The 25737-nt window shown below is 41.5% G+C and overlaps 1 protein-coding gene across 11 annotated transcripts in view; it reads left to right on the top strand.

The window, feature by feature from the left end:
• The window catches only part of LOC126866027 (retinoic acid receptor RXR), a 63450-nt gene that overhangs the window by 5206 nt on the left and 32507 nt on the right, over positions 1–25737 (top strand). The window contains exons 1-2 of one of the 11 annotated variants that reach the window (XM_050619085.1): positions 15269–15941; positions 22736–23102. The exons of 2 other annotated variants lie outside the window; for them this stretch is intronic. In XM_050619085.1, the coding sequence (XP_050475042.1) occupies positions 23018–23102 (85 nt within the window). In that variant the 5' untranslated portion in view covers positions 15269–15941; positions 22736–23017. Of the gene's footprint in view, positions 1–15268; positions 15942–15963; positions 16337–22247; positions 22635–22735; positions 23103–25737 lie in introns of those variants that run through there. 8 more of the 11 variants (XM_050619084.1, XM_050619077.1, XM_050619078.1 and 5 more) reach the window with 8 other exon arrangements.

The following is a 25737-nucleotide window of genomic DNA, read 5'->3' on the forward strand; positions in this document are numbered from 1 at the left end:
CGAGACTAGAGAAGTTTTTAGCAGCAGAAGAACACGACTGTGTCGAAAATCACTTAAAGAAGACAGTAAATGTATTCTTTTTGGATTAATCAGGTTCCATTCACACGAAATACGTGGGTACTCACGTACCTCCAAGCCTATGGTGTAATATACCATGTAATATGTATATGTAATATATATATGGTGTAATATACCATGTTATATATATATATGTAATATATATATATGGTGTAATGTATAATTTGCACAAAGATCACCGTCGTGCAAAGATTTTTTTTACAAAGGAGTTTGAATCCAGAAAATACAGATTTTAAGTACATTATTCACAATAAACATGAATTTTTGTAATGGTATGTTAGGCAAAGGTACCGATACGCGGCGGTACGACGTAGCCATGCTGTATTATGTGTCGGCGCTTTACATTTTTCGTTGTATGATGCAGTTTTTGGGTTTAAACCTCTGGGGAGCGGAGCTTTTTTTTATGTATTTTTTTTATTTTTTTTCTGTTCTGCAGTGCAAAAATTTGTCGTCGCTGAATGACCAACGAGCAATTAATCATTTTTCAAGCTTTTTACCTTAAACCGATCTCGTAAAAAAATGATCTTTCCTAGCTGCATCGTTCTCGTAGCAAGTCAACGGTATTTTCCCCGAAAATCTAAATGCACGATTGCCTCGAATTTGGCCGAACAAGTCATCTTCCATTTTTACTCCAAGCGCATAGCCAACGTCTGATCGTTAACAACGGCTAAAAAGCCTCAAGATTTTTGACCCGACCTGTTTGCTCTTCGATATAGTCGATAAGATTGTCCCGCGAGGAACTCGCATATGTAAATAGCGATACGTAGCTCGCGATCGAAGAAGAAAGGAAAAAGAAGGGAAAAAAGGAGCGCGAAGGGAAAGATATATATAAAAAAAAAACAAGTTACTCGTCGTATCTGGCTGTTTAACAAATTTCTCGAGATCGAAACGCGGATTCAACGGGAGAAAATAATCGTCCTCCGGATAGATCGTGTCATCGTCCAAGTCTCCATTGCTCGTTTCTCCTGGATTACCCGCTTTGCGCGTTTTCGATAAATATGCACGAGTTTGTCTGTCTGTCGCGGTTCGTTCGCGGCAAATATAAATAGACGACTACGAAGAGTTTATTGATCGCAATGCATCCAAGGTTTTGCAACGGCGGAGCGCGATTATGTAAGCAGCACGTGCAATTATTGCGTTGCGTCGCGGTTCAGACGTTTGCCCTACGGCCAAGTGCCTGTTTCCGATAGGGTGACGTCGCTTCGTCGCGGATCGCTACTCTTCTTTCTGAAATTTTTCCATCCGTTTTTTCAAGTTACGAAAGAGAGAGACGGAGAGGGGAAAAGAGTTAAATTGTTCGTGGAAATTTTTAGACCGTTTATGATTCGTTATCGCGCAATTTTTATGGGATTCTTACGTTGGGATTTTGCGGACGATCTTGTCTTTATGTTGCAAGATTTCGTAAATTTTTTTTTAAGAAGAGGGATAATTTGGTTATTTTTTTGTGGAATTTTTATCGAATCTTTTGTGCGAGGTTTTTGAGGATTCGAAGGTTTCGAAGGTTCGTCGGTTTCGATAGGAAAGAACTTGGTCGATCTTTTCAACGAAAGGAACAACGCGGTTGCTTCTCGCTGTGTGGAATTTTCATGAAATTTCTATGCTACATAGCTATATTACGTACGTTTCTATATTACATAAGATTTTACATTGTACGAATCCTGCATAGGCGTAAAAATGATTTATTGCCATATAGTAGATAGTAGACGTATAGCAGATAACGTAAATCCGAGATTAGAAATGAATGTGTCAAGGTGTCCGAATTAATTGATTACGGTCGGCTTAGTATTTTCTGTCGATACGAAATTAATCCGAAAGGATGGAAAATGAAGAAAAAGGGTGAATTATAACGAGGTAAGGTAACGAGGTGGTTTATTGCCATTTTTGGTCGAAGGTTAAATCTCATCGACAAGGCTGTCATCTTTTTAGGCTTTTTATCTTCTTATTTAAGATATCAACCTTCGATGCACGTTTTTATAATTAGGACAAGTGGGCTCCTCGCTCGAGTAAAGCAGTTTTACTTGGGAACACTGGGCGTAATTGGAGATCGAACGATAAAGCTGATAAAAGACACTGGTTAAACAGACTATTTCCTCCGATATTGTCAGCCTGATTTTCAAAAAGGTTGATTTCAAAACGATACATCTATTCCTTTCTAATGGGATCAAACAAGAAGGGATGAAAAAGAGTCAAACAAAAGACAGAGTCGTAGGACACAGTATCTTTTTAAAATGGAGTTTAACGTTGCGTCGAATTCAAAGTTATCAATTATACGAGGTATAGGAGAATATATATAATTTACAAGCGGAAAGGGGGTGATTCTACGCGAAAAAAGAAGTCGAAAATATAGAATAACAATTTTTCGTTCGAGGCTTTGTTTTCGAGAAAATCGACTTTGAATTTTCGCTCGGTACGCCTGCACTTTATCGCGTCTCGTTATAACGGATCTCACTGTAGATCGTTGTCTCGATGGAAAAATTAAAAAAAAAATTTCTATTCTATATTTTCGACTTCTTTTTTCACGTAGAATCACCCCCTTTCCGTTTGTACCACCACCCTGTATATATATATAAATTTATCGAGTAATTTGCTTTGGTTTCCTTGATATAGCCGTTAGTTCTCTTCCAAATTATCTTCCAGAAGGATTTTTAATCCGTACAGTTCGTGTCGTTAAGATCAGACGATCCCATCGTTACAGTAACAAGCTGCATTTTCCGCGTCGCAGTGTAATTTTATTATTACGATAATTATTATAATTGATTTCTTCCTGAATAATTGAAATCGCATGCTACAGAAGAAACATGTCCCTTAATTGGCAAAACATTCATATTATCAATGTAAATACGTAATATATAATATAGTTCTTTAGCACATAATAAGAAATTAATTTACATGAGTATATTAATCGTATATTGCATTACTCTTATTCGTTATTTATTTACGATTGTTCTAATACATCTATCAAGTAACTTTCAGCGTTCATAAGAAAATTGCCCACGATTACGGTCGACTATAGTCGCAGGCAATTCTCGCGATCCTTTTTTACTTTTTGCGCTTTCCAGAATTCAAGGTTACTTTCGGAATCAATTTTCAGCAGTTAGATCCGATATTTCGACAAAAAGAGAGGATAATGTTCAAGGTGAATTAAAGGGCGCGGAAAGAAACACGGCCTTCCGACTGTCCTCGCGTACAGCTTTTCAGATTTCAATGAAATTATCTTTTTATTTGCACGTTACGTCATCGTTGTAATTTTTATCGGGTTGCACGGCCGGCTGGTATCGCTTTTGCGATCGTCGTTTCTTGTTCGTGTCTCGAGCGAGAACATGACCCGTCCGATCGTTAAAAGTCACCGGAACTAACGATCATCATCGCGACGTTTCTCGAGAGGATTCGTTTGAAAAACGCGAAAGATGTAAATACGATTCGTAATATAAATCAATGCGCGAATACATTTGCCACGGAGCAATTTAAACATTGGAATCGGTAAACCAGATTTTTTAACGACTATCCGAGAGAAAGATATGAATTGAAACGTAGACTGTCGACGGAACGAGGTTGCTTGTATAATTTATACTCAACGAATTTCTTTTTGGTAAATTGTATATTCTACTTTTGAAATGTCGCTTTTGTTAATGTTTCGCGGTTAAAAACGTACGGTTAAAACGTGTTTGCTTTTCCGCGCGATTGCTTTCACCGAATTTCTTTGTCGTGATTGCGTCGATTCTCGTGCATGACCAGCGCAACGTCTTGATACGTGCGTCATATCGAAAAGAAAAAAAAAGAAAAAGAAAAAAAGCAAAGCAACGAGATACTGCAAAGTATGTTCAAAGTACGATAAAGGCACGGTGTGTTACGCTTCGTTTCGATGATAAGGCGTTGCTTCGCGACGTAATTGTTTTCAGCGGAAATTTTTTATCCCAACGTTTCTCTCTCTCTCTCTCTCTCTCTCTCTCTCTCTCTGTTCTCCACTTTTTTTTTCATTTTTCTCCATCGAAATTGCTCGATGACAGAGCAACCGCGAGGTTTACTTGCCGATGAGAATAATCGAATTCGCGGGAATTTTTGTCTTCGTTAAAATTGCCGCGTTCCTCGGATTACCTTTTTATCTAATCTCGTCTTTTTATCGCAACGATTTTCCTCGCTCTCGAGTGGACACGTAAGGATTCGATTCGAACAAATAAGAGGAAGAAGACAAAGTACTTTACAGACAGCGATACGATAATTTCGCGTGGAACGCCAATTTGCGAGTGCCATCGTTAAAGCGTTAATTCAAGCAGAATCAACGACCAAATGACGATTTCCTTCGCTTCGTCGAGGAAAAGATCGTTTATTTACGTTTCAGTCGGAACGTGTTATTCGACGCGATCGAAAGTGGCGGTCGTATTCGCGATAAAACGAGAGGGAACGGCTGTCCACAGCAGTGCCAGGCTTTACGTAACACGGCTAGACCAGGGTCGTCGTCGTTGTTAGTCGCGGTGCTGAAGCTCGGTGCACGCCGTGAGGAAAACACGTGGAGTGTGACTGACTCGTTCAAGTTTCCTTCCTTTTCTATCGCGATCGCTATTTATATTTCCGCAAGGCTGCGAGCACGCGTTCAGGTGCGCGTTCGTCGATCGCGTGAATTGCAAAAAGATTCGTCGCTTTGATTTAGACTCGGGTTAACGGTGTATATACGTTTTACAGCGAATACGTCAGGAGAATGAAACGTATATACGGTATGATCCGCTGCTACCCAACAGACACCAGGTCATACGATACTAAAGATTAAAACAAAATATTTCCTTCTTTCAACGAAATACGATACAACTCCGTCTATTCGAACTTTTCGGAGGATCAACAGTTCGCGTCATTGGGTCGCTCGGAAAGTTCGTCCCGATTTATTTACATTTCGATTCCATGTATTAGGTGGTCCGAAAAGTTTCTTTCGTTCCATAAGGAAATAATGGATGCACAATATTTTTCGTTTTATATTATTTTATCGAATTACGTACGATCCATTTTGTTCTATCAAAATAAAGATCGCAACGTTCGACGGATTAGTTTGTATAAAGGAAGCGTCCTGTTTTGCGACCAAGTTTTCAGGACAGAAAAAAAAAAGCTCCGCTCCCCAGCGGCTTAAACCCAAAAATTGTATCATACAACGAAAAATGTAAAGCGCCGACATATAATACAGCATGGCTACGTCGTACCGCCGCGTATCGGTACCTTTGCCTAACATACCATTATAAAAATTCACCGTTTATTGCGAATATGTACCTAAAACTGTATTCTTGGACTCAATAAACCTTAAATCTCCATTAGTTTGTATAAAGATGCATCGTTGCAAAAGACGGATGTCTAAAAGAAAGACACCTTTCCGACAACCTAATACATTTATCCAATTATATAGGTGCTATTTTTTATTCCAGTTTCTGTATCCTTCACGCAACTCGAATATCCCATCCTTCCAGTACCTTTCAGCAGTACCTTTCGGCGAGAAACTTCTCAACGTGATTTTTTATGTCGACCAAATTCCTTCAAAATTGGAACGAACTTTCCCACCGATCCCGTACAGTGTGAATCTCAATGCGAAACTCCAACCTTCCTTTTCCCCTATCGTATTGTCCTGCATTCTTCGACCACGAGGATCAAGAATCGTTGTAAAGGGATTTACCGGAGGACAGATAAGCGGAGAATCGCGAATTGTTGGCGGTGGTCGGTCGCGTCAGGCCATCGATCGCGTCTGCTCCAGGGTGGCGGGACGGTCCGGCGCCGGGGTTGGCGTCGCTATGGTGGGGAAAGTGCACTCGGTGTGCACGAGCAGACCCTATATGCAATTGGCTGGAAAGCGCATCGCTGGAGGGGATGCTGTCGTGTAAAAGAGAGACCGGGCGAAAGGGAGAACGAGAGGTGTGCGAGAAAAGAGAGGGGTCACGGAAGGGGAAGGCAAGTGCACACACAAAGTAGACATATAGGTCAATGTCGGGACACTCCCGTGCACTGTTTAGCACGACTCACCTACTGACCTACTTGCCTCCTCCTTTTGCGTACTCTGACCAGCTCCTCTCCTAGGTTCCCGGTCTCTCGCGGTTCCAGACGTCGAGACACAGGTGTTATACAGGGTGTGGTCGACATTTTTCTACAAACCTACAGACGAACGATCGATTACGCGTACGTACGTCGAGTTAGCATTGGAATTTTAAATAAGAAAAAATAGGAATACGGAAAACAATCGGGAAATAATACTCTTACGCTATTGAGATTATTAATACGATCGGAAAGCTAGTAACGAGACGTTTCACACGATCGCGTGTAAAAAGATTTTTTCAAAGAATAGCGTGACGATCGGATCAAGATCGAAGGATCGTTGGGAGAAAAACTGACGCGATTACCTGGAACTCGTTAGTCGAAGAAATCGACGAAGGTAAACGCGGTTACTCTCGCCAACACGACATCGTCGGCTTTCCGACACACTTCGTAACGAGCTGTATAACGACCAATTAAAAATCATGAATGTTTACGAAGCGACGTGATTAAAGCATCTGATTCACCTGCGACGAATAGCCAGGAGAATTATCTGACTTACGAATTTTAATTTCTTTTTTTTTTTTCTTTTAATTTCTCTTTTCATATTTAGAAAGTCGAGCAGTTCCTTAGCCGCGATTTGTCAAAAATTAACATTGCTCATTTCCCTGCAACCGTTACAAATAGTTTTGACAAAACTAACGTTCGCTGTGTATTTTACGTCGTAATATTACACGAATACAAAATTCTATCCGATTAATCGTTTATCTGATAATCTGGGTCAATTATCACGAGGCCAGCGGTATTACAGGATAACGAATTTCACTCTAATTACTACAGGTTGTCGTGGTATGTTTAATCCACGCGTGTTCGCTGTACATAATTTATTTTTTAAAAGAGATGGCTGTTGAAAAAATACGCGCTGAAGAAGAGGTAGCGGGAAATATTTCCGTTACACGTGTCGGGTACGCGCATCCTTCATAATCCTGACTCATTTGGTTGACCTATATCCGCGTTCAACGGCGAGCGCCGCTTTTATTGTCCTCGTCTTTCCAGACTCACGTATCGTTCTTCTATTTATGCGTTTTCCTCGACAGCCCGCGAAACGATAACGCGTTCTATCGGTCTGTTCTTTTCTTTTCGAAATATCAGCTGCAAGACGAGTAATCGGAAGATGTTCAATTGTAACGCGTAATCTAAATCGAAATGAGACTACGCTCCAGTCGGAAACCTCTGCCAGCCAACCTTGCCGTGTATATATCTCGTAATACATTATAGACAGATAGTTTTACTATTAAGTTTAGTTTCCATTTCGATGAAAGGATTCCAACCGTCATTTCCCATCGTTCTATTCTCTTTTCGCGAACACGTTGCACGTGTTTCCACGGGAAATCCGCACTTGACCCAATTTCAGCTCGTTCGATAGCCGATGGTCCCGCGAAGTTTCCACGGCAGGCGCTCGGGGGAGGAAAGGTTGGACGCACGAATCGTGTTTCAGCGTGAAATTGCAACGGGAACCTTGACATTCCCGTGAGATCGGCAAATGGAAACTCGTCACGTAAAGCGCGCTTCCACGGGGACTGTGTATCGGGAAACCACCGACGAAGCTCTCTCCAGGAGCATCCGTAAAGTTTCTCGTTGCTGAACGGACGCGGTTTCGGTTGGTTGCCACGAGTTGCTCCGAATGTAACAAGTTGGAGGAACCGTTACGAAGATTTCGTTGTTCGTCGGGAACGATTACCGGCCATTGTTCGAGAGAATAATTTCTTTGATCAATCGAGTCTTTCGTCGTTTATATACTTAAAAAAAAAAAAAAAAAATAAAAAAATAAAAAAACGCGCTGATGTTTTCCAAAACGGACGACTAATGAATCGATAAAAATTATTAGCACATTGTCCTTCGGTAGCGAAGTAGTAGAGAATGGTCTCATCAATCGTTAATTTATATTCGTATAATTTTGTAATCGATAATATACGACGAGACTGTGCTGGAATGGATAATATATTTATGTAAAAGAATATTTATGTATTTTATATAAAGTCGCCACTAACAAATTATCTCATTTTTTGTTACAGGTGAGTTACGACGTTCTTGTTCGAATAGAATAGCGATGCTTCGTTACGTAAGTAAGTTATTAACGAAATATGAACGAAATATGCGAATTTAGGTCAAACGAAACAGGACGATAACGTGCATTAATCGGTAATTTAATAATACCTGTTCATTTTCTGCGTCCACTGTCTTATGTTTCTTGTATGATATGTCATAGAATTTGTCTAAGAAACCACAGCCTTAGAATTAATAATCCACAAGTTTTTACATATTAAACTCGTCGTTTTTTTTTTTTAAACTTTCTTAACTGTCTACGCCATACAAGAGTACGTCACCACGCACTCGATAAAGAACGACGAAACAAAGGTATTCTAACGCGAATAGATCAACACTGTCCGGTGAATGGGCTCGAAAGGCGTCGTTCTATTTTTTTATACTCTCTCGTCACACTTGCTCCACGTAAGAACAAACAATAATTCACTTTCCGTTAAGCACTTTCCTCGGTTGATTGGCTTACGAGAGAGTGCTACCTTAATGCGGTTATCCTTAACTTGGTCAAGGTTTATCTCACGGTCCGAAGGGAGTGTACAAGCTGATATAAAATACAAAAATAAAAGAAGAAACGGAAGACGAAGGAGAAACGATCAAGCTCCTTTAACTGTTTCTTGCAACGAGCACCGTTAATGCCGTGTCGTTCTTTCACGATACGATCCAAGTATCGATCCAACGAGTGCATCGTTAAAGAAGATTAATTCGTAAAATTTACGACATCGTATACGTATAAACGATACTTGTCACGAACAACAATAAACTGGGTATTTCTAACGGAATACTATTAACGTACTATTCTCTTTTCCCCACGCAACCACTTTTTCCGATTCCGATTCAGATTCTGTCATATAGCTCGGAATCATTAACGAACCGAATCGTATTTCTTAAACGTTTCTTGGATGTTGACGCTGTGCTAGATTCGATGCCGTCTTTTCGTCTCTGTTGTTCAAATTTTGTGCATTCGTATCGTTCGTGGTGACTTGTTAGCGGCTGATTTTCGCAGATGATGGCGGTATGATTGGTCTGTTTTGCCGATGATGTAGTCCTGGATGATTTCAGCGTGGCCGATTTGTAATCGGGATAATAAGGGGATTTATCTTTCTTGTCCATGGATTTTCCATGTATTGGCACGTAGAGAATTCGAGTTACGTTATGGATGCAGGTTCTTTTATTTCGGTAGACGATGATGTAGTTTCGGCGACTTCGTTTTCCTTGTATCTTTTGATAATCGCGCGTTTTTGAGTTGATTTTGATGGGGCTTTAATCGCACTTACGAAGCTCGAGTATACGACTAGATTATGGCTGTCGTCTGTATAGCGTAGTTCAGTATGCAGGTTTCACGGTGTCCAAGAGTGCGTTTTCTCAGCTGAGATAATTGACATGGATGTGTCTTGATCGTCTGATCCTCGGGCGTGATAGCGATTTCTGAGTTTCTTTTCGACGCATCTGTGTGGATCTTTTTGTACCTTGGGTATTTCTTGTCCAGTTGCAAGAACTTTGTTCCATGTTGCTGCTTGCTCGTTCATTTTTTGCCTCGGTTGTCCAAGTCCGCGTTTGATCGAAGAATCTTCATCGTCCATTTTCCGCGCCTGCTTAGAGCGAGGTGTTATTATTTTATTCGATCTTTACGAAGGTGTCCATTGCTTAAGAATATCACGTTTAAATAAAATTATTACCGATGTCCTCGCACCAGGATACCACGTTATCCGACAATCTTCGCATAGATATTTAATCGTTGTAAAATATGCGGCGCCAAAGGAAGTCGACTCGCAAGATTTATAACGCAACGTCTATCCCACGTCTGTCTCAAAACAGGTGTAGATCTGTCTACTTCAAACGGAATACAAACATGACAGCGAAAAGCAACAGCGATGCAAGAAGAAGCGCAGAGAGCATCCGTCACACAGGCAACACGCTAAATCGGCCATAACTCGACAGGAATTGACTCGAGAACGCTTTTATTGACGTTTCCTCGTTCGCTTTGATAAGCGTCCTGACATACCAAACGCTCTTTTCTGTTTCACACGTCGTGTCCCGTCGCTTCTCTTCCGGTGTCTCGAGAATCGGCCGGCGTGTTGTCCTTCTTCTTCCGCGAATTTACAACCTTTGGATCGCTCTCAAACGTATTGGGTGAACGAACTATTTATACTATCGTCTATGAACGGACAGTTCGTCTCTGACGGCAGAGAAAATAGGAGAATTTTAGGATCGTTGTTGATTCGTCCGTCGCAATGCGGTGGTCACGTAAGTTGTCCTTGACTGTTCTCTCTCCGTCTTTCTGGCAACTTGCTTCGGTGAATCCCTTCCACCCATACCTGATTGGTCATCCTTCCTCTCGTTCCCCGTCAACGAGCATTATTTATAGCGGGATGTAAGTGCATATGCAATCGCCACGGTGTGACCGATCCAGTGCACCCAAGACCAAACGTGTCGACCGATTTGATGGATCGCTTTGGATGCATCACGCTTTTGGACCGGCTGCTGAAGTTCATAGGCGTCCAAGCGACTGGCTGAGTTCCGAGAATTCTTCGTATAGAACGAAGAAAGTGGTAACGTGGATCATTATCGGAAATTTGTTGAGAATGGTTTAAGACGTGGAATTTTAAACGTGGACGGTTACTTACGAGAATCTTTTTATTTCAAGAAACGTAATACACGATACGAATTTACGACGTAGTTTCTTACATTTGAATATTCTATGGATTTAGGAACGTATATGTGAATCGTAATTCCAAAGAAACAATTTATCTCTGCAGTTTATGTAGTATAATTGGAGGTTCATCGTGACGTAAGATATATCGACTACATAAATATCACTTGTAACGAATCTAATTTACTTTCAAAAATTGCTAGTATAAAATATGCAAAATAATTTCTTAAGACTCGTGACGCTCACCTAGTTAATTATTCGAATCTCATTGATTTTCGATAGGAGTTTTAATTTCGCTATTCCAATTGTTAATTTCAGAATAGGAGAAATCACGCGAAGCTTCCAAAGCGAAATTCTAACTCCATTACTCTTTTGTCTTGTTATCTTAACTGCGGTATCCTATCTTCAAACGGTTCGATCGTATAACACGTAGCATGGTTTATACTTTTCTGTACTTTAGATTCTCTATTCGTATTCGCGTTACAAACTTTCTTGAACATCGAACGAGGAATCAGAAGGCGATTTCTATCGATTACCTATCCTATTTACATTGACGCACTTTCTTAATTGATTTTCTTCCACATTTCTTATTAGCTATCCATTGAAAGTCAGATTACTCGAACGAGCTAAAATATCTATATTGCTGCACTTGCACGGTACTCTTTGGCGACACACAGCGAATTTACAATGGCCAATTACCTCGACTGTTAACCGGTCCCAATTGTGACGTATTCGAGGCGTGTTCGAGCGTCAAACTTTTCGAACGTTCTCTCGGCATCCCCTCGGTGATTTTTTCGGGGGACGTGTGTCCACTCCTGAACGGGCATGTGTTTTTTTTTTCTCCTAAGAAAACGACATCCAACGGCGTTAGCTCGTCGCTTATTAGGTTTCAAGGAACGATTAACCCTGAAAAATTGCGAGCTTTCATGGGTGAACAATGCCCGGGCTGATTGGTACTCGCTTTAGAATTAGAACCCGAATTTTGCATTGTGCAACCGGACCAACAGCGAAACAGCTGCACCGCCGTTGCTTTCTTCTGGCTTGCATCGAACCGACACTCCTTTTTTTACTTCTTTCTTTCTTTCTTTCTTTTTTTTCCATTCTTTTTTCTCTTCCTCCTTCCTTGCCTCGCTTCAACTTCCTCCGCGTTCGAGTTACGCTTCCGTCGTATCTTAATCGAATGGACGTTAATACTGTGTCCTTTTTACCACGTCCGTTTGCGACGTTTGATGGAGATGAGATTGCTCAGGTGCAACTCATCGATGACATTGCGCTTTTGCCTTTTTACATTCGTACTGTTCGCGTATCACATCGCAGAGGAGGAAAATCTTGGTTTCTTTATATTTTGTTCGAATGCAAATTTAATAAAGCGCGATTCGTCATTGGCACGCAGTTTTTTTACGTTATGTCGCTGTACGGTTAATATGTTGCATTTTAAAACAGGAAAGTTCATGGTTTTTATATCTTAATAGGATGTAAGTTGACTTAGTGATATCAATGACACCGATTAAATTCATAAGAACTATAGTTCTTGAATATTTAATAATACAATTGCTTACGAATATTGTTGTAAAGTGAAATCTAGATTATAGTTATCTAGAATTGCCTTTTTTCATTAAAATTCCTTCGGATAAAAGAATTCGATTTCAAACCAAAGGAATTAATTTCGTCGATTTTTCTCGCGCGTTTTGCAACCTTTCTAAGGTCCAAAAGACCATACAACATCCCTGACGATCGAACGAGGGAGAAACCAGTTTCGACGAAGAATGTAAACGGAATATCCTCGAGTCCTGTTAACCTTTCCTCGTCCTACTCACCTGTTCGTAAAAACAAGCAAGGATACTTTTGCTCCGCTCTATACCGGTGTCAAAGTACTTCGTTCTATCGGTGTTATTTACAAAAAATGATCTCTTCACTAGGAATTGAGACAACAAATTTTGAAACTTAACTCCTTTACGATATCATAAATCAATTACATATTTTTTTAATTAGCCAAATAATTTCTCATTGCACTTTCGAATTCGAGCATATTAATCTTGTTAATTCTGCTTCTACGTGTAGTACACCAACGACTAAGAAGATTTCGCGCGAATCGTTAAGACGTGCCATAAAGAAGGCTGTCGTGTTATTAAAGTTAACGACCTCCGTTTTATTAAAAGAACCGTTCTTTGAAACAGTATCTCATCGATTCCAGCCGGAGCAATCGTAAACAACTTTTAAAGCGCAAAAAGTCGAAGAAACCGCCCGCGAAGCTAGCGTACGCTGCGAGCGGGTGTTGCACAACAGCGATGGACGCACGAAACGCGCCATAAAACTGCGAAGTCGCAGAACGCAACGGGACAAGGCTGAGGCAGCGCGCGCGCTGAGATTCGTTTCCTCGATGCTCCGTGGCGAGCACGTAATAAACTTTAAAGCTGGCAAGACGACTCAAATGCATCCGCGGAGAGTGTGCACGAATCCCGCGATAGCGAGTAGGTAGCTAACCTTGACGACTACTTATGCGATCGACGCTCGCGTTCGCGCGTGCACGCACGCACACACACCGTCACATAGTCGAGCACGCACGAGTTGCAGCAGCGGACGCAGACACGCGACGCTACTACTATGAACGCGATAGTCAGCCGTGTACACACACACACGGCTGATTATCGTGCGTCTACACAGAGTGTCGGTTAGCTGGCATATGGGCCAAACGGTTTCGAAAGGAGTGAAAAGGAAAAAAGATAGAAGGAAAAAGAAAAGGGGAAGCATCGGAGAACTTCCTCAAAGAGCGAGTTTGATTGCTGCGAGGACAACGAAACGGGTGTGTCTAGTATGTTGCGGTGAATCAAGGAGGTATCGAAGCAGGTGCGGCAGATCGTTCGTGGACACGTTCCGTTCCACGAAAGGCCGCTGCAAGGATAGTTCTTTCCGTGCATTACGCTGTTAACAAAGAAAGCGGAGGCTGCCAGGATGCACAAGTTCAGAGTTAAAAGCGAGACGATTAACCTCTCGTCGTGTAACATCGCGCTATGCCGATGACGTGATTTTCGTTCCAAACGCAAATTCCGTATCCCGAAGAAAATTTATCCGCGATTCTTTAACTAGAATCATCGATACGGATGGCGCATGAAAAATATGTTACAGCAGCGAATAAGTAAAAATAATCGGAACGATGTCTATCGATAGACGAACGTCGATGTTTAGCGTGAAACTGGTACTGCATCGTTTGTATCGTTGGTCACGTATCTGCACGAGTGGTCTGCGCGTCGCTATTGGCATGTCGCGAACGAGCTTTATCGACTCGCGATACAGAAAAGGGAAACGATCGTTCGCGACACTCGGCTTTATCTTCGTCAGCGATCTGGCCGCATTGTTGATTTATACCTGGTATCGAGCGTGTCTGCGTCGCTGGAGAACCGGCTGATCGTTAATTATAATCGTTTCGGCGCGATTCTTCGGTATTTCGTACGTTCCGATTCGCGCTCGTTCCGCCGTCGCGCGGCTAAGAATAGCTTCTCGCGGCTCGGCAACTCCTTTCGTCGCGGCGTGTTTTAAACACGCCTTTACGAAAACGCGCGTATCTGATGCAGCATCTCGGTCGGGCATTCGTTACGAGCGTAACGTAAATCTTCGTTAAAGGTACCTAGCTGCGGCTTATTTCCCTTATCAGATTCGTTGTTACATGTTCGGTGCCAGAGGTGTATATTTCGGTCACCTGGTAGAAATCCCCATGCAAGGCTCGCCGTCGCGCACGCTCGACATTGCGAACCGCTCCCTTCCCCTTCGCTTTCGACGATTTCCCTCACTACCGTGCCATTGGACGAGCCAGCTCGCGACGGTAGAGGGGGACGAAGAGGGGAGGTCGATTCTCCCGTTTCGGCCGTGCACTAGAACTTGACTCCTAAGCTCGACAGTGACGGCGCAAGCTCTATCTGCGTTTCTCTGTCCCTCTTCATTTCCTTTCTGCTCTTATTCGCATACGTCGTTTCTTCCTATCTCCCTCGTTCTAATATCTCCTCCTCCTTTCCCCTACCACGCTCGCATCGCACCAAACTCGCTCGAAGACCTCGAGCGGTAAGGTTACATTTCTATCGTCAAGTATTACACGTTTTTATCGATTATGGATAGCCGTATATCGTCGCACTGGCTATGTTTTCCTCGCATTCGCGTTACGTAGATCGAACCGATAGAATGGAAAGTTCGGATTTCGCTTTCGCACGTGCTTTTTATTTTACGAGCCGACGAATCGGGCTGTGACCTACTTCGCGCGATCGTCGATAGGCTAATCGAGAATGTTCCACGAAGAAAAAATGTCAACGGTACAATTACGATTACTCGTTGAAATATATGGAAAGCGTAGGTGTTCGATCGATGATCGAAAATCGCTTGTCGTCCCGTGCTCGACATTTTCCTACGAAGAAAAGTGCAAGTAGAGACGGAACGTCGCTTGTCAGACGGGGCTCGCTTGCACTCCTTCCTTCTTCAGCGTTCTCCCCTTCCCGTCCCCTCTACGCGGTCCGCTGCCACCTTTTCGTCCTCCATCGCCTTCTCCTCGTCCTTCACCTCCTCTCGATCCTCTATTGTCCCTCTCTTGCTTCTCCCGTGGCTCTCCCTCCTCCTGCACCCTTCCTCCGTCCTCCCTGTCCCCACCCCGCCGCCCTACCGGCTGCACGCTCACATGCAACGAGCGAGACCGGCCGGCTGGCACTCAGTTGCCTTTAGCGCCGTGCATCTCCGAGTCAGTTAGTCAGTCAGTCAGTCAGTCATTGAGTCAGTTAGTCGGTGAGTCGGGTCGACGATACACGCGCGACGGAGGTATCGTCTTTGCTCTGAACTACTTACACTCTCTTTTCGCCCGTAACGTTCTTCCCCTCCTCTTCTCCCTTTCTCCCTTTCTCGTTGTGTTCTTTGTCCTTCTATCTTGCGAAATTTATTCGCGTCGCGGGTCATTCGGTCGTGTCGCGTGTTGCTGGCCGCGTGCTTCTCTATTCGCGGCACGTGTGTAACGCTCTGGACGCGGTGGAATATGTGCGCCCGTAGCCCTCGTCGCGTGCGCTGCCTACGTCTCGTCAAACCGAGCCAACTTGCTCGTTTCTAGGAAGTTGGAAACGCGTATCGCGACACGTGCGTAAGTACCATATCGAACGAACAAACAAATCGAACTGCAGTGCGTTAGGAAATTTCCACGTCAACTGTACGAGGTGCAATAACTGTGCTCGTATGTCCCGTCGAGGATCGGTCATAGGGAATGCGTAGTACGTAGTCGCGTTTGTGATGCGCGCTCGTATTTTCGTCGTTGTTTCTCCGACAGAGCGGTGCAACAGTGATCTGTGAACGGTATTCCGTTCACGCGCGCTACAGCCAAAGGATTGCTTTTGGAATCCCGAATGTTGGAAGGATCATCGTCGTGTCCTCCTTTGCCCAGTGGGAAAGATTCGACTGTGCGTCTTATATGCAAACGAGTGCAACAGTGAAGTTCAATGTCAGAAATTCGCATGCTTGTTTTCTCCTTTTTTCCTCTCGGTACGCGTTGAATATTAACACCGTTATACCACGCTCCTATATCTCGCTACATTTTCCTAAAGTTCATACAGGTCAATTATCAAACGACTCTTAGTAAGAAGAGAATTTCTTTCGCGTATGACGATAATAAGAAGAATAACGATATAACGCGCGATATTTAAAACCAGACGTTCCAAACTTTTTACCTTTGGGATAGGTGAAAAATCTTTGTCCGTGGTTTCGTATTCGAAGATTTTTCTCAAAGTACCAGTGTTGTTCGAGAAGCGATCGAACGCGAAGTGTTTATCGGTATTTCGTCGTAGCACGAGCATGTTTGTCGACATACGTAGATAAGCGTCTCCGATCCTTCGTTGCGTTTATGGTGCATAAAAAGTGCACGGTGCTTCTAACGCGCAATTGCGACCCGTTGTGTTCTGCCTCTCGCGGTAACAATGCAACTCGACCTTCGTGGATTAGTAAAAAGGGAATGTCGTACCTGTTGTGCTTCTTCTTCGCGTACAGTTGCAGCTTCAAAACGTCGCGTCGATGAAACATCTTGGAAGCGAGACTTCGAACGTGTACAGTTCCAGTTAATGCCCGATGAAATAAACTTCCGCTTGAATCCATTTATCCGAACTCGTATTATACGAAGGAAAAGTTATACAAAATTAGATAAACGAAGTTTTGTTTTATAATATTGTTCGTCTGCCTTTCCCTAGGATCGTACAGAGGTGTGCAAAGTTTCTGGTCGGACAGATCTTCCGCTTCGTATTGCAAAATATTTAAAAGAATGTTAACTAATACACCGTGTCCCGTAACCGTGAAACCTATTTAAAATGTTCAACTCGTATACAGGTACGAGATCGAACACGACAAAATCGGACGAGAATAATATAATAATAAACTAATCTTTGGTTTTCTAACAACGAAGTTTAGGTTTAAGATGATACGACTTTGCGATAGAATAACGAGATAATTAGAATGGGAGAATGATTCGAATATGGAAAACGAAGCGCGGGCCGTGTTCCGAGCAACGTGACGAATGTTTTGCATTTTCTTTTCGATGCCAAAGACCGAGAACGCGCGACGCTAAAACTGTCGCTGGATGCCACAAACATTATCGATCGTGCAAGGCATATTGTCACAGTGTGTCGTAATCAAACGTGACTTTTGCTGCAACGACTTTTGCGGCAGCGTGGGTACGATCATTATGCTCGTCGAAGCGCACGTGCCAAGCGAGCAATCTTTGGCCTCGATCGCTCGAAATTCGACCAGTTTCACGAGCGTTTTAAACGCATTGTAATAAGTTCACGGTACGACATACGAGCCGCTTCGAAGGCACTCTGACATTGTCTTTTCTAAACATTACCTTTGAAAATTTGCTTTGTAATTTATAACTATTTATATCATTTTCTTGCGCCGAGTAAACTTACGACCATGAGTCGTATTTTTCGAAAAGTTAAATGGTAATAATCAATAGTAGTTGTAGGAGATTTAAATACCTAGAAATATCTAATTTAAGATACTCGTAATATGTAGAGGCTGACACAAATATCCGTTTGAATTCTATTTCGTTCGTCGTGTTTAGAAATTCATATCGAACCGATTATCAATAGTTGCTTTTAGAGTGTGAAAATGTACGAAAACACGAGACATCCGGGCAGATTGCTGTTTGGATTTCAGTTATATTAATAAAAATATGAAATTGTACGAACATTCGCATTTTGTTAATAACGAATAATTACCTTAGATTTAAAAATGGAGTTGGATCAGTTTGACTTCCGAGAGACTCGTGTTATTCCGTTTGTTTCTCCTACGATATACACACGCATACTGTAGTTGTTGGTCGAACTAGTTGTCTCATACTTTCGGCTACTTTCTTCTTCCGTGAAAAATACCGCCGTGTGTATTCGACGACGCGGATGGATTTGCGCAAGGTATAATGAATTCTTCTCGCTTGAAACGTTCTACCGTGGACAAAACAATGTTACAAACATATTTTTCAAGAGAGTGTGCGCCATGCAAATTTGAGAATTAATATCTTCGTGTAATTTAACAATTATTTTCCATAAATCTTTAAATTATTTTTTAACATCCGCGTCTTTAATTGCAAAAGTTATAGCCATAGAGGATTATTTCAACGTCATTCGTCTATACGATTTATTTCTAATATTTGTCATTTTAATCGCCACGCTATAATATAATGTTTCGCGATAGAAAATAATTTTATCGTCGTTCATCCGTTTTATTTATTCCAACGATTTTTAAACTGTTGCTTCTTCAGTTGCAAACATTGTGACAATTCGCGATACAAGATTATTTTGGATAAAATTACGAAATCCATGTCTTATCAACGAATTATTTTCATATACGGTGCGTATCGGCGCAGATAGGAGGCTGATTATGAAACGAAGCTTCGACCAATTTATTATGTTTGCGTATTTTTCCACGGGTGCATTGGCTGGTGTATTCGTGAATCATCGTACCCTAACTACGAAAGTACGCAGTTTCAGCGTACTCTTCTCCCTCTCTTGAATCTTCTACGCAGTATTAAGGTGCCGGCTGATCTTTGCTGCGACTGCAACATCGCAGCGGTCAACTTTTTGTTGTCGTTCAAATACGTTGCACACACCAAGTTCCTGTTTCGTCGTTTCTTCGGTTTGTAAACAAGTTTGCGTGCACCCTTCTGTTTGCTTCTCTGCATAGTTACTCGAGGTTGCTCGATGACACACGTATCGATCTTTCTATCTTCTACTTTGTTACCCTGACAAAGTCGAACATTTTATATATTTTTTTTTTCTTCGTTCGAGTTTCTTTATACTTGGAACTTTCCACTTTGTTAATTTTAATAGCTTTTTACATGGATTTATTTTCTTTTAATCCTTTCGTAAAAATTAATCGATCGGACGATTGAAATCGTCGATAAAATGAATTCAAAGATAATTTTATTCAACGTCTAGAGATACTTAGAGCGTGGCAAACGGCGAGAGAAACGTTTGATAAGTATGTAGGTGACGCTATTTCACAGGTCGCTAAATGATTCGCCAAATTCAGTCTACGTCGTGTCTAGTGGCTCGAGGCCATCCGAAGAATAGCTTACGCGTCCAACATGTGAGAAATGGATAACGGGTGAAGCGTGTGTTATCGATTAACTTTCACGCTGCAAATGACAATAACATATCGAGTTCGGTCGTTCTGGAATAAATAAATCATGTATGTTCGGGTCTCCTTTGTTTCTGTGCTACTCGTCTTTATTTTAGAAGACAGATCGATGGCATTGTACTCGAGCTGCCAATACCGCTTCAAAAATCCGTGAAAGCTAGTTCGAAACGTCGAAAACACGTTCTGCATCGTTGTTTCCCATCCCCTTTTCCAATTTTTTTTTTTTTTTTTTTTTTTTTTTACCATTTTATCAGTTTTTATCGAGAATCGTTACAGAGAATCAATCGATGAAAGATCGATCGCTAATAAAAGTACATCGCAAAAGGTTGAATCTCGCGTCGAAATCTTCGTCGTAAAAACTCAAGTAGTTTCAACCACCTGCATTCGTGTCAGCCTCTGCCGTCTGATTCTACTTGCGGAGCACCGGGTACATATCGATTCGTCTTTCTTAGTAGACAGGGTTTGACGTAGCCTCTTCGTCTGTAACCTTGAACTTCAACCTCGACTCCGGGAGCCGCCATTAGAAATACGTCCTCCCTTTCATTCATCGTCGAGATTGATCGTCGCGAAAAAAAATTGATCGATCGAAAAAGAAAAATTAGAAAACCGAAGAACCAGGAGACGATATTCGTTTTTACCTTAGTTAACGAAGGCAATTCCGTTTCCCTGTTGGGCAGGTTTTACATAACAGTGATCGTAGTCTCGCGGCATGTTTGGACGAGCATTATCGTTCAGCGACGTTAGGAAGCGGAGTCGCCAGGCGGATACACGCGACGCTAAGAGAATAGAAGATGCACCGCTGCGATGCACGTGGACATACGTTGCATTTTGCATAATTGGCTGCGTTACGTAAGCATTGTTTCTCCACCGGCGGCGATTGTCGCCGTTGCACAGCCAAGGCAATCGCATTTTACTGCCTACATGCTGTGGTCAAGGTCATCGTTTGTAACACCGACTGCAGGAATTTCATTTACACCGGCACTCTATTCATCCGAACGAGATTTTACTCGGTTCCGGATCGAACGAATTTTTCCCCGATTCCAATTATTTCTATCGACGTGAATTTCTCTGATTCGATTGAGAAAATCGAAGGGTCTACAGCGACAAACGTTTGAGATACTGTGCGAATAAATTCGGTACGATTTATCGCAAAAATACGTACGTTCGAACTCATAAATATTGACCGAACGCGAGAATTCAATTGTTTTTCTAATTACAATTGTAGTTAGCGTTAAATGATAAACAGTTGGTCTGAGAAATGGTGCAGATATCTTGTGCGAATTTTTGTCGAGGCCGACCAGGGACTCTCGCTTTTCTTCGTCGGTTCTCGAACGCGTAAAAAGCGTGAAATATCGCCGTCCGTGACAGTCGGTCGCGGGATTCGTTTGATCTCGCCGATGACGCATTCCAACTTTTCATTTTCGTTCGCTTTCGCTCTCTCGTCCTCCCCGAATCTCGCTGGTTTATTCTCGGTTTACGTACGTATTTTAATCCTCTACGACTTTGGACGTGTTTCCGAAGAATCGATGATCTTCGAGTTTCTTCGGCTTTCAATTTCTATTCGCTGTACTCTGAATCGAATTATCTTAGCAAGTTCGATTATTCCGAGTCAACTATGACGATTAACATCGGATTATTCTAATAACTTTTGCATATCGTTAACGATATACGCTACAACTCACTTTATGAAACAATACTTTTTAACATTAAAAAAAAAAAAAAAAAAAATTATCTATGCGACGACGTAACGGAACGTATTTCTTCGAAACTGCCCGTATCTCGCACGTAATATAGCAATATCTAATTGAACGTATGATTCATAACCGGAAGTTATCAGTGCGTTCGAAGTTCCTTTACTCTCAAGTTCATGGCTTTGAGAAATATTTTCTATGCATACTATAATCGTAATGTTTTTATTCTTCAGCGAGCGTTCTTCTTTTATTACGTACTAAAGGCTGTTTCTCAAGGGGATGGTTGTCATTTTTGCCAAGTCGAACTTCCGCTCACGTTACGCCAGCGAAACTCGTATCGTGGAGCTCGGTTCCAGCAGAAACTCTATCTAGCTTGGATTAACGTCCCGCTCTATTTACCGCACCGCGATACGTTTATCTTAGGTTTCTTTTTTTTCTACATTTTTGAATAATAAGCTCGATCAGAAAGAAAAGAACACAACGAGAGAATCGGAAAGGATCGTTTCGCAATTTGATATCACGATAAAAATTGTCGTGACTAATTATTAATTATATATAAAACCATAGCGTACGCAGATACAATTTGCGTTCTTGTTTTATCGCGGTTTATTGAATCATTTTTAAGCTGTCCCAGTTAAGCAAGTGACCGAAGCCTAGGTGTTTCTTGTGAATTTACGATAACTTAATCGTAGAATTGTTTGGTTATATGATTCGAAGTAAGCTATGGATAGGATGGGTTCTTGGTTTGGATGAAAATTTGAGTTAAAATGTTGAAATTTGCTTCGCGTCCGTTGTCATTAATCCTACTGCTCCCTTATGGTAGTTTTCGCGACACTCGCGTTTCTCTAACGTTGAAAACTGTCTTAAGTTTGACGAATATATGGAGGAATTCTTGTTTCAAGTTTACGATAAACAGGTTTTTTTTCGAAAAATTCCAGGGTCGTACCGATTTTTTGTAAAATTCCTTCGTATACTTTTTCACGAAGAAACCACGATATAAAATATTGGCATCGAGTGATGACTTCGACAGGAGTAATACAGAAATTCTATATTTCATACGATATATGTATGTAGAAACTTCCGCGCAAATTGGTCAATTACTTCTTGACATATCATGATATCCAATTTCGAAAAGCTATTTAAAGTTGAGCGTGTAACACCCATACCGTACTTCAAACTTCCAATCGAATTTCGCTATTCTATTTTACACGTGTGCTCTACGTAGTTCGTACTTTTTAAAAACGTGAAGATATTTCCTTTTTTATGCCCGGCGATTAAAAAGAACACAAAAACCGGCAATAAAATTTTGTTCTCTGGAACGATACCTTTATTGGAAATATCAAACAATTTTCCTTTTCAAAATTTAAATTTACCGAGTGCCTCTTGATTAAAAATAAAAAAAAAAAAAAAAAAAAAGAAGAAGAAAGAATAAGGAAAAAAGAAGATATCGAAGCAATAATTAACAAGTACGATAAATCATTGTATCGTGAAGCAAATTGTGAATCGAATCGCGACGTTAAAAACCAGTCCGTTCGTTCAATAAATCCATTCTTGTTCCTAATCGTAGAACGATCGAGAGTTGACCGGTTGAGCGCAAAACAGCCAAAGAGAAGTGCATTGAACGAAACCAAATCGATACCAAAAGAGGCGGGGAAGTTAGCTCGATCTAGGGGAAGACGGAGGAGGGGGTGGTGGCGGCTAGTCGTTTTTTCGTTTTTCGAGATGAAGCGACCAGGGTATCGCGCGAGTTTCGCTTGAGAGTAGGATCCCTCGGGTTCAGTGAAGTATCGACGAAAAAAGAAAGAAGATAAAAGTGACGAGTGAAAACAGGAAGATCAAGACGGCCAAGATGATGAAGAAGGAGAAACCGATGATGTCGGTGACCGCCATCATCCAGGGGACCCAGGCCCGGCATTGGTCCCGTGGGAACACTTGTATGTATATTCTGATACCACATATATGTATAACTATTATAATTAATCGTTTAAATTGTTTTATACAGGATGTTCCATTTATCAAGAATGATAATCTTCGCTGAAAACGAATAAGAAAGTTCTCGACAAGTAGCTTTTTTTCCAAAGTTGTTAATAACTTTTTTAATCGGAAACTATCGACGGTAACAGAATAATTTCTTGTCGTAGAATATGTCAATTATTTAAGCAAAGTACGCAACACGAAATACGCTACTCCTACGATACAGTTGCGTATAATTTATTTTACAACATAATCCCATATGTATGGATCATCCTGTACATGCACGTGGAATGCGATATAACGTTTCCAGTTATTTGCGAAAGCGGGAAAGAAAGGTCCTATTCTTTGTGCCGTCAGACACGTAATACCATTTATTGCATTCCCGAGTCATTAGTTTACGCATGTTTCGCAAGAATTATATGACCAGGCTAATAAAATACCGAGTCGCGTTAAACCTTCTTGAAAGATTGCATATGCGCCATTAATTGCTCGCGTATGCAAGACGTATTTGTTTCTCATAAAGTACTCTTTGTACCGTACTGTTTGTACCGTTTCGTTTTATACTTTGTACGCTGGCCTAGATACGTTGGTCTTTTTTAATTAATCTACGATCCATACGTGTAAGGATTTTCTTTTTTCTTTCCCTTTTTTTTTCTTTGATACATTTTTATATACTGTTTTAGCCGTTTATATTATCGTTGGCTTCGTCGTTGGTTCGGTCTGTTATTGTACGAAGTCTATTAGATATCCTTTTTTAGTCAGACGAACATAGGTGATTAATTTACCTGTTCCATTTAAGAGCTATAATTTCACTCGAAACGATACACATCGTTTGGCAAATGCACGGCGAATTATAGCCTTGGCGATCACTCTTAACGATTAAAATTGATGTCACTGGAACCTCCTCGCGCCATGAATTTCAAGCTCTAATGGTACCTAAACGAAACCGACTGTTGAAATGTGCGAATGGTAATTAGCATACTGCTGGTAGACGGTCAATTAGCACCTGTGTCAAGGCTTGCTCTTATCTGTCCTCGATATTATCCTTGTTATAGTTTCGCAATAACTATATCCGTAATATAGTATATTACGTTTTCTGTTTATTTTAAATTCGAATTTATACTTCTATAATTGTTTGACAAATCGCGGAAGAAATATTCTTGTCAATTTTCACAGGAAATCGGTAAATTAAAATTCCTCTTGGATATTTTGAATTGCTTAGGGAAGAATGTTGTCGTGTTTAGATCGATAGAAATCGAGTCAATCCAAATTTTAACATTTCATTCTCGCTGTACCTTTTCTCGCTTGAACGCGCGAAAAGCTATATAGAATCGGCAAATTTTCATCGCAGAGAGAAACGCGATTTTTATCGCCAAAGCGTCGATATCTCGATGCCCGAGTGACTCACGCCGATTCTTCTCGATACCCGCTCGCGGACTGCAGCGTTTAACGCGCGCTCGTCTGCTATTAAGCATAGCATAGGGTGAAGGTCGGCTATTGAAACTTGAATGGCGTGTAGAATTCGCGAGCGAAAACGCATGCGCTCGCGGCGGTCTCGCGAGCGCATCGTTATCAGTCGCGGTTTTAAAAGTGGCCTTAAAGCGGTCCGCAGACGCTCGCAGCGAGAAGGTCACGCCAATGCGCCTCGTTATCTACGCCCCTGCCGCAATTTACGAGGCTTTTCGAGCATTATCGCGTGCCCCTATTGCCGGCCAACACGCGGAGTGACGCATTTCAAGCTTTACGCGATCTCTTCGTCGTTCTCTTCCTCTTTTTTTTTTTTCTTCCGTTGGATTCTTCCTTTTCTTTCAAAGTTTTTATACGAAGATGAAATGTGTTGGTAGATCGTAGATGGGAAAATGATACGCTGGCTGTTACGTAGAATAACGTAGATTACAACAGTTAAATTACGAATATCTGCACTGGTAAGCACATACAGTCATTCGTAAATGTATTCGTACGCCTTATCGGTAGTTCGCTGATATTTATGCAAATTCATGCGTAGAGATTAGACTTACGTAGAAATTTGATTTACCTACTACATATTATAACGCGTACTGCACTTTGAATATTCCATATATTTTTGCATATTGCACGCATCGTACGCGTTTTATACTTTCAAATTTCCCACGAATGCGTAAAAATCCGCTGTCTACGTATCGGAATGACAGTACGAGACAGTACGTTTCTTTTTCAAAGGGGTGTAAATAAAAAGTTACGAATATCTGCGTGAGAAAATGAACAAAACCTAACGTCGTATCCAAAGCTACGGAATCATAAAATCAATTACAACAATTTCTAAAAATATAGTCGTGAAATTAACGAAATGAGACGTAACTCTCGATGCTTGATCTACAAAAGCACGGAAACTCTCGACGTATAAGTCAAAGGGTTCTTTTAAAAAAATAATCTCTATCTACGCTCTTATTCCTAATATTTACAGACCTCACCTCGTTCGGTGTTCATAGAAACTGAACTTCACCTCCTCTACGTAATTTCCGCGGCTTTATTTGCTTAGCTTAGACCCCTGGCCCAATCTCCGTTGTACACACGTGTCCACCCGTAGATTATGCCACGTACACGTGCAACAACGCG

This window comes from Bombus huntii, chromosome 5 (assembly GCF_024542735.1).
Source record: "Bombus huntii isolate Logan2020A chromosome 5, iyBomHunt1.1, whole genome shotgun sequence".
Classification (NCBI taxonomy): domain Eukaryota; kingdom Metazoa; phylum Arthropoda; class Insecta; order Hymenoptera; family Apidae; genus Bombus; species Bombus huntii.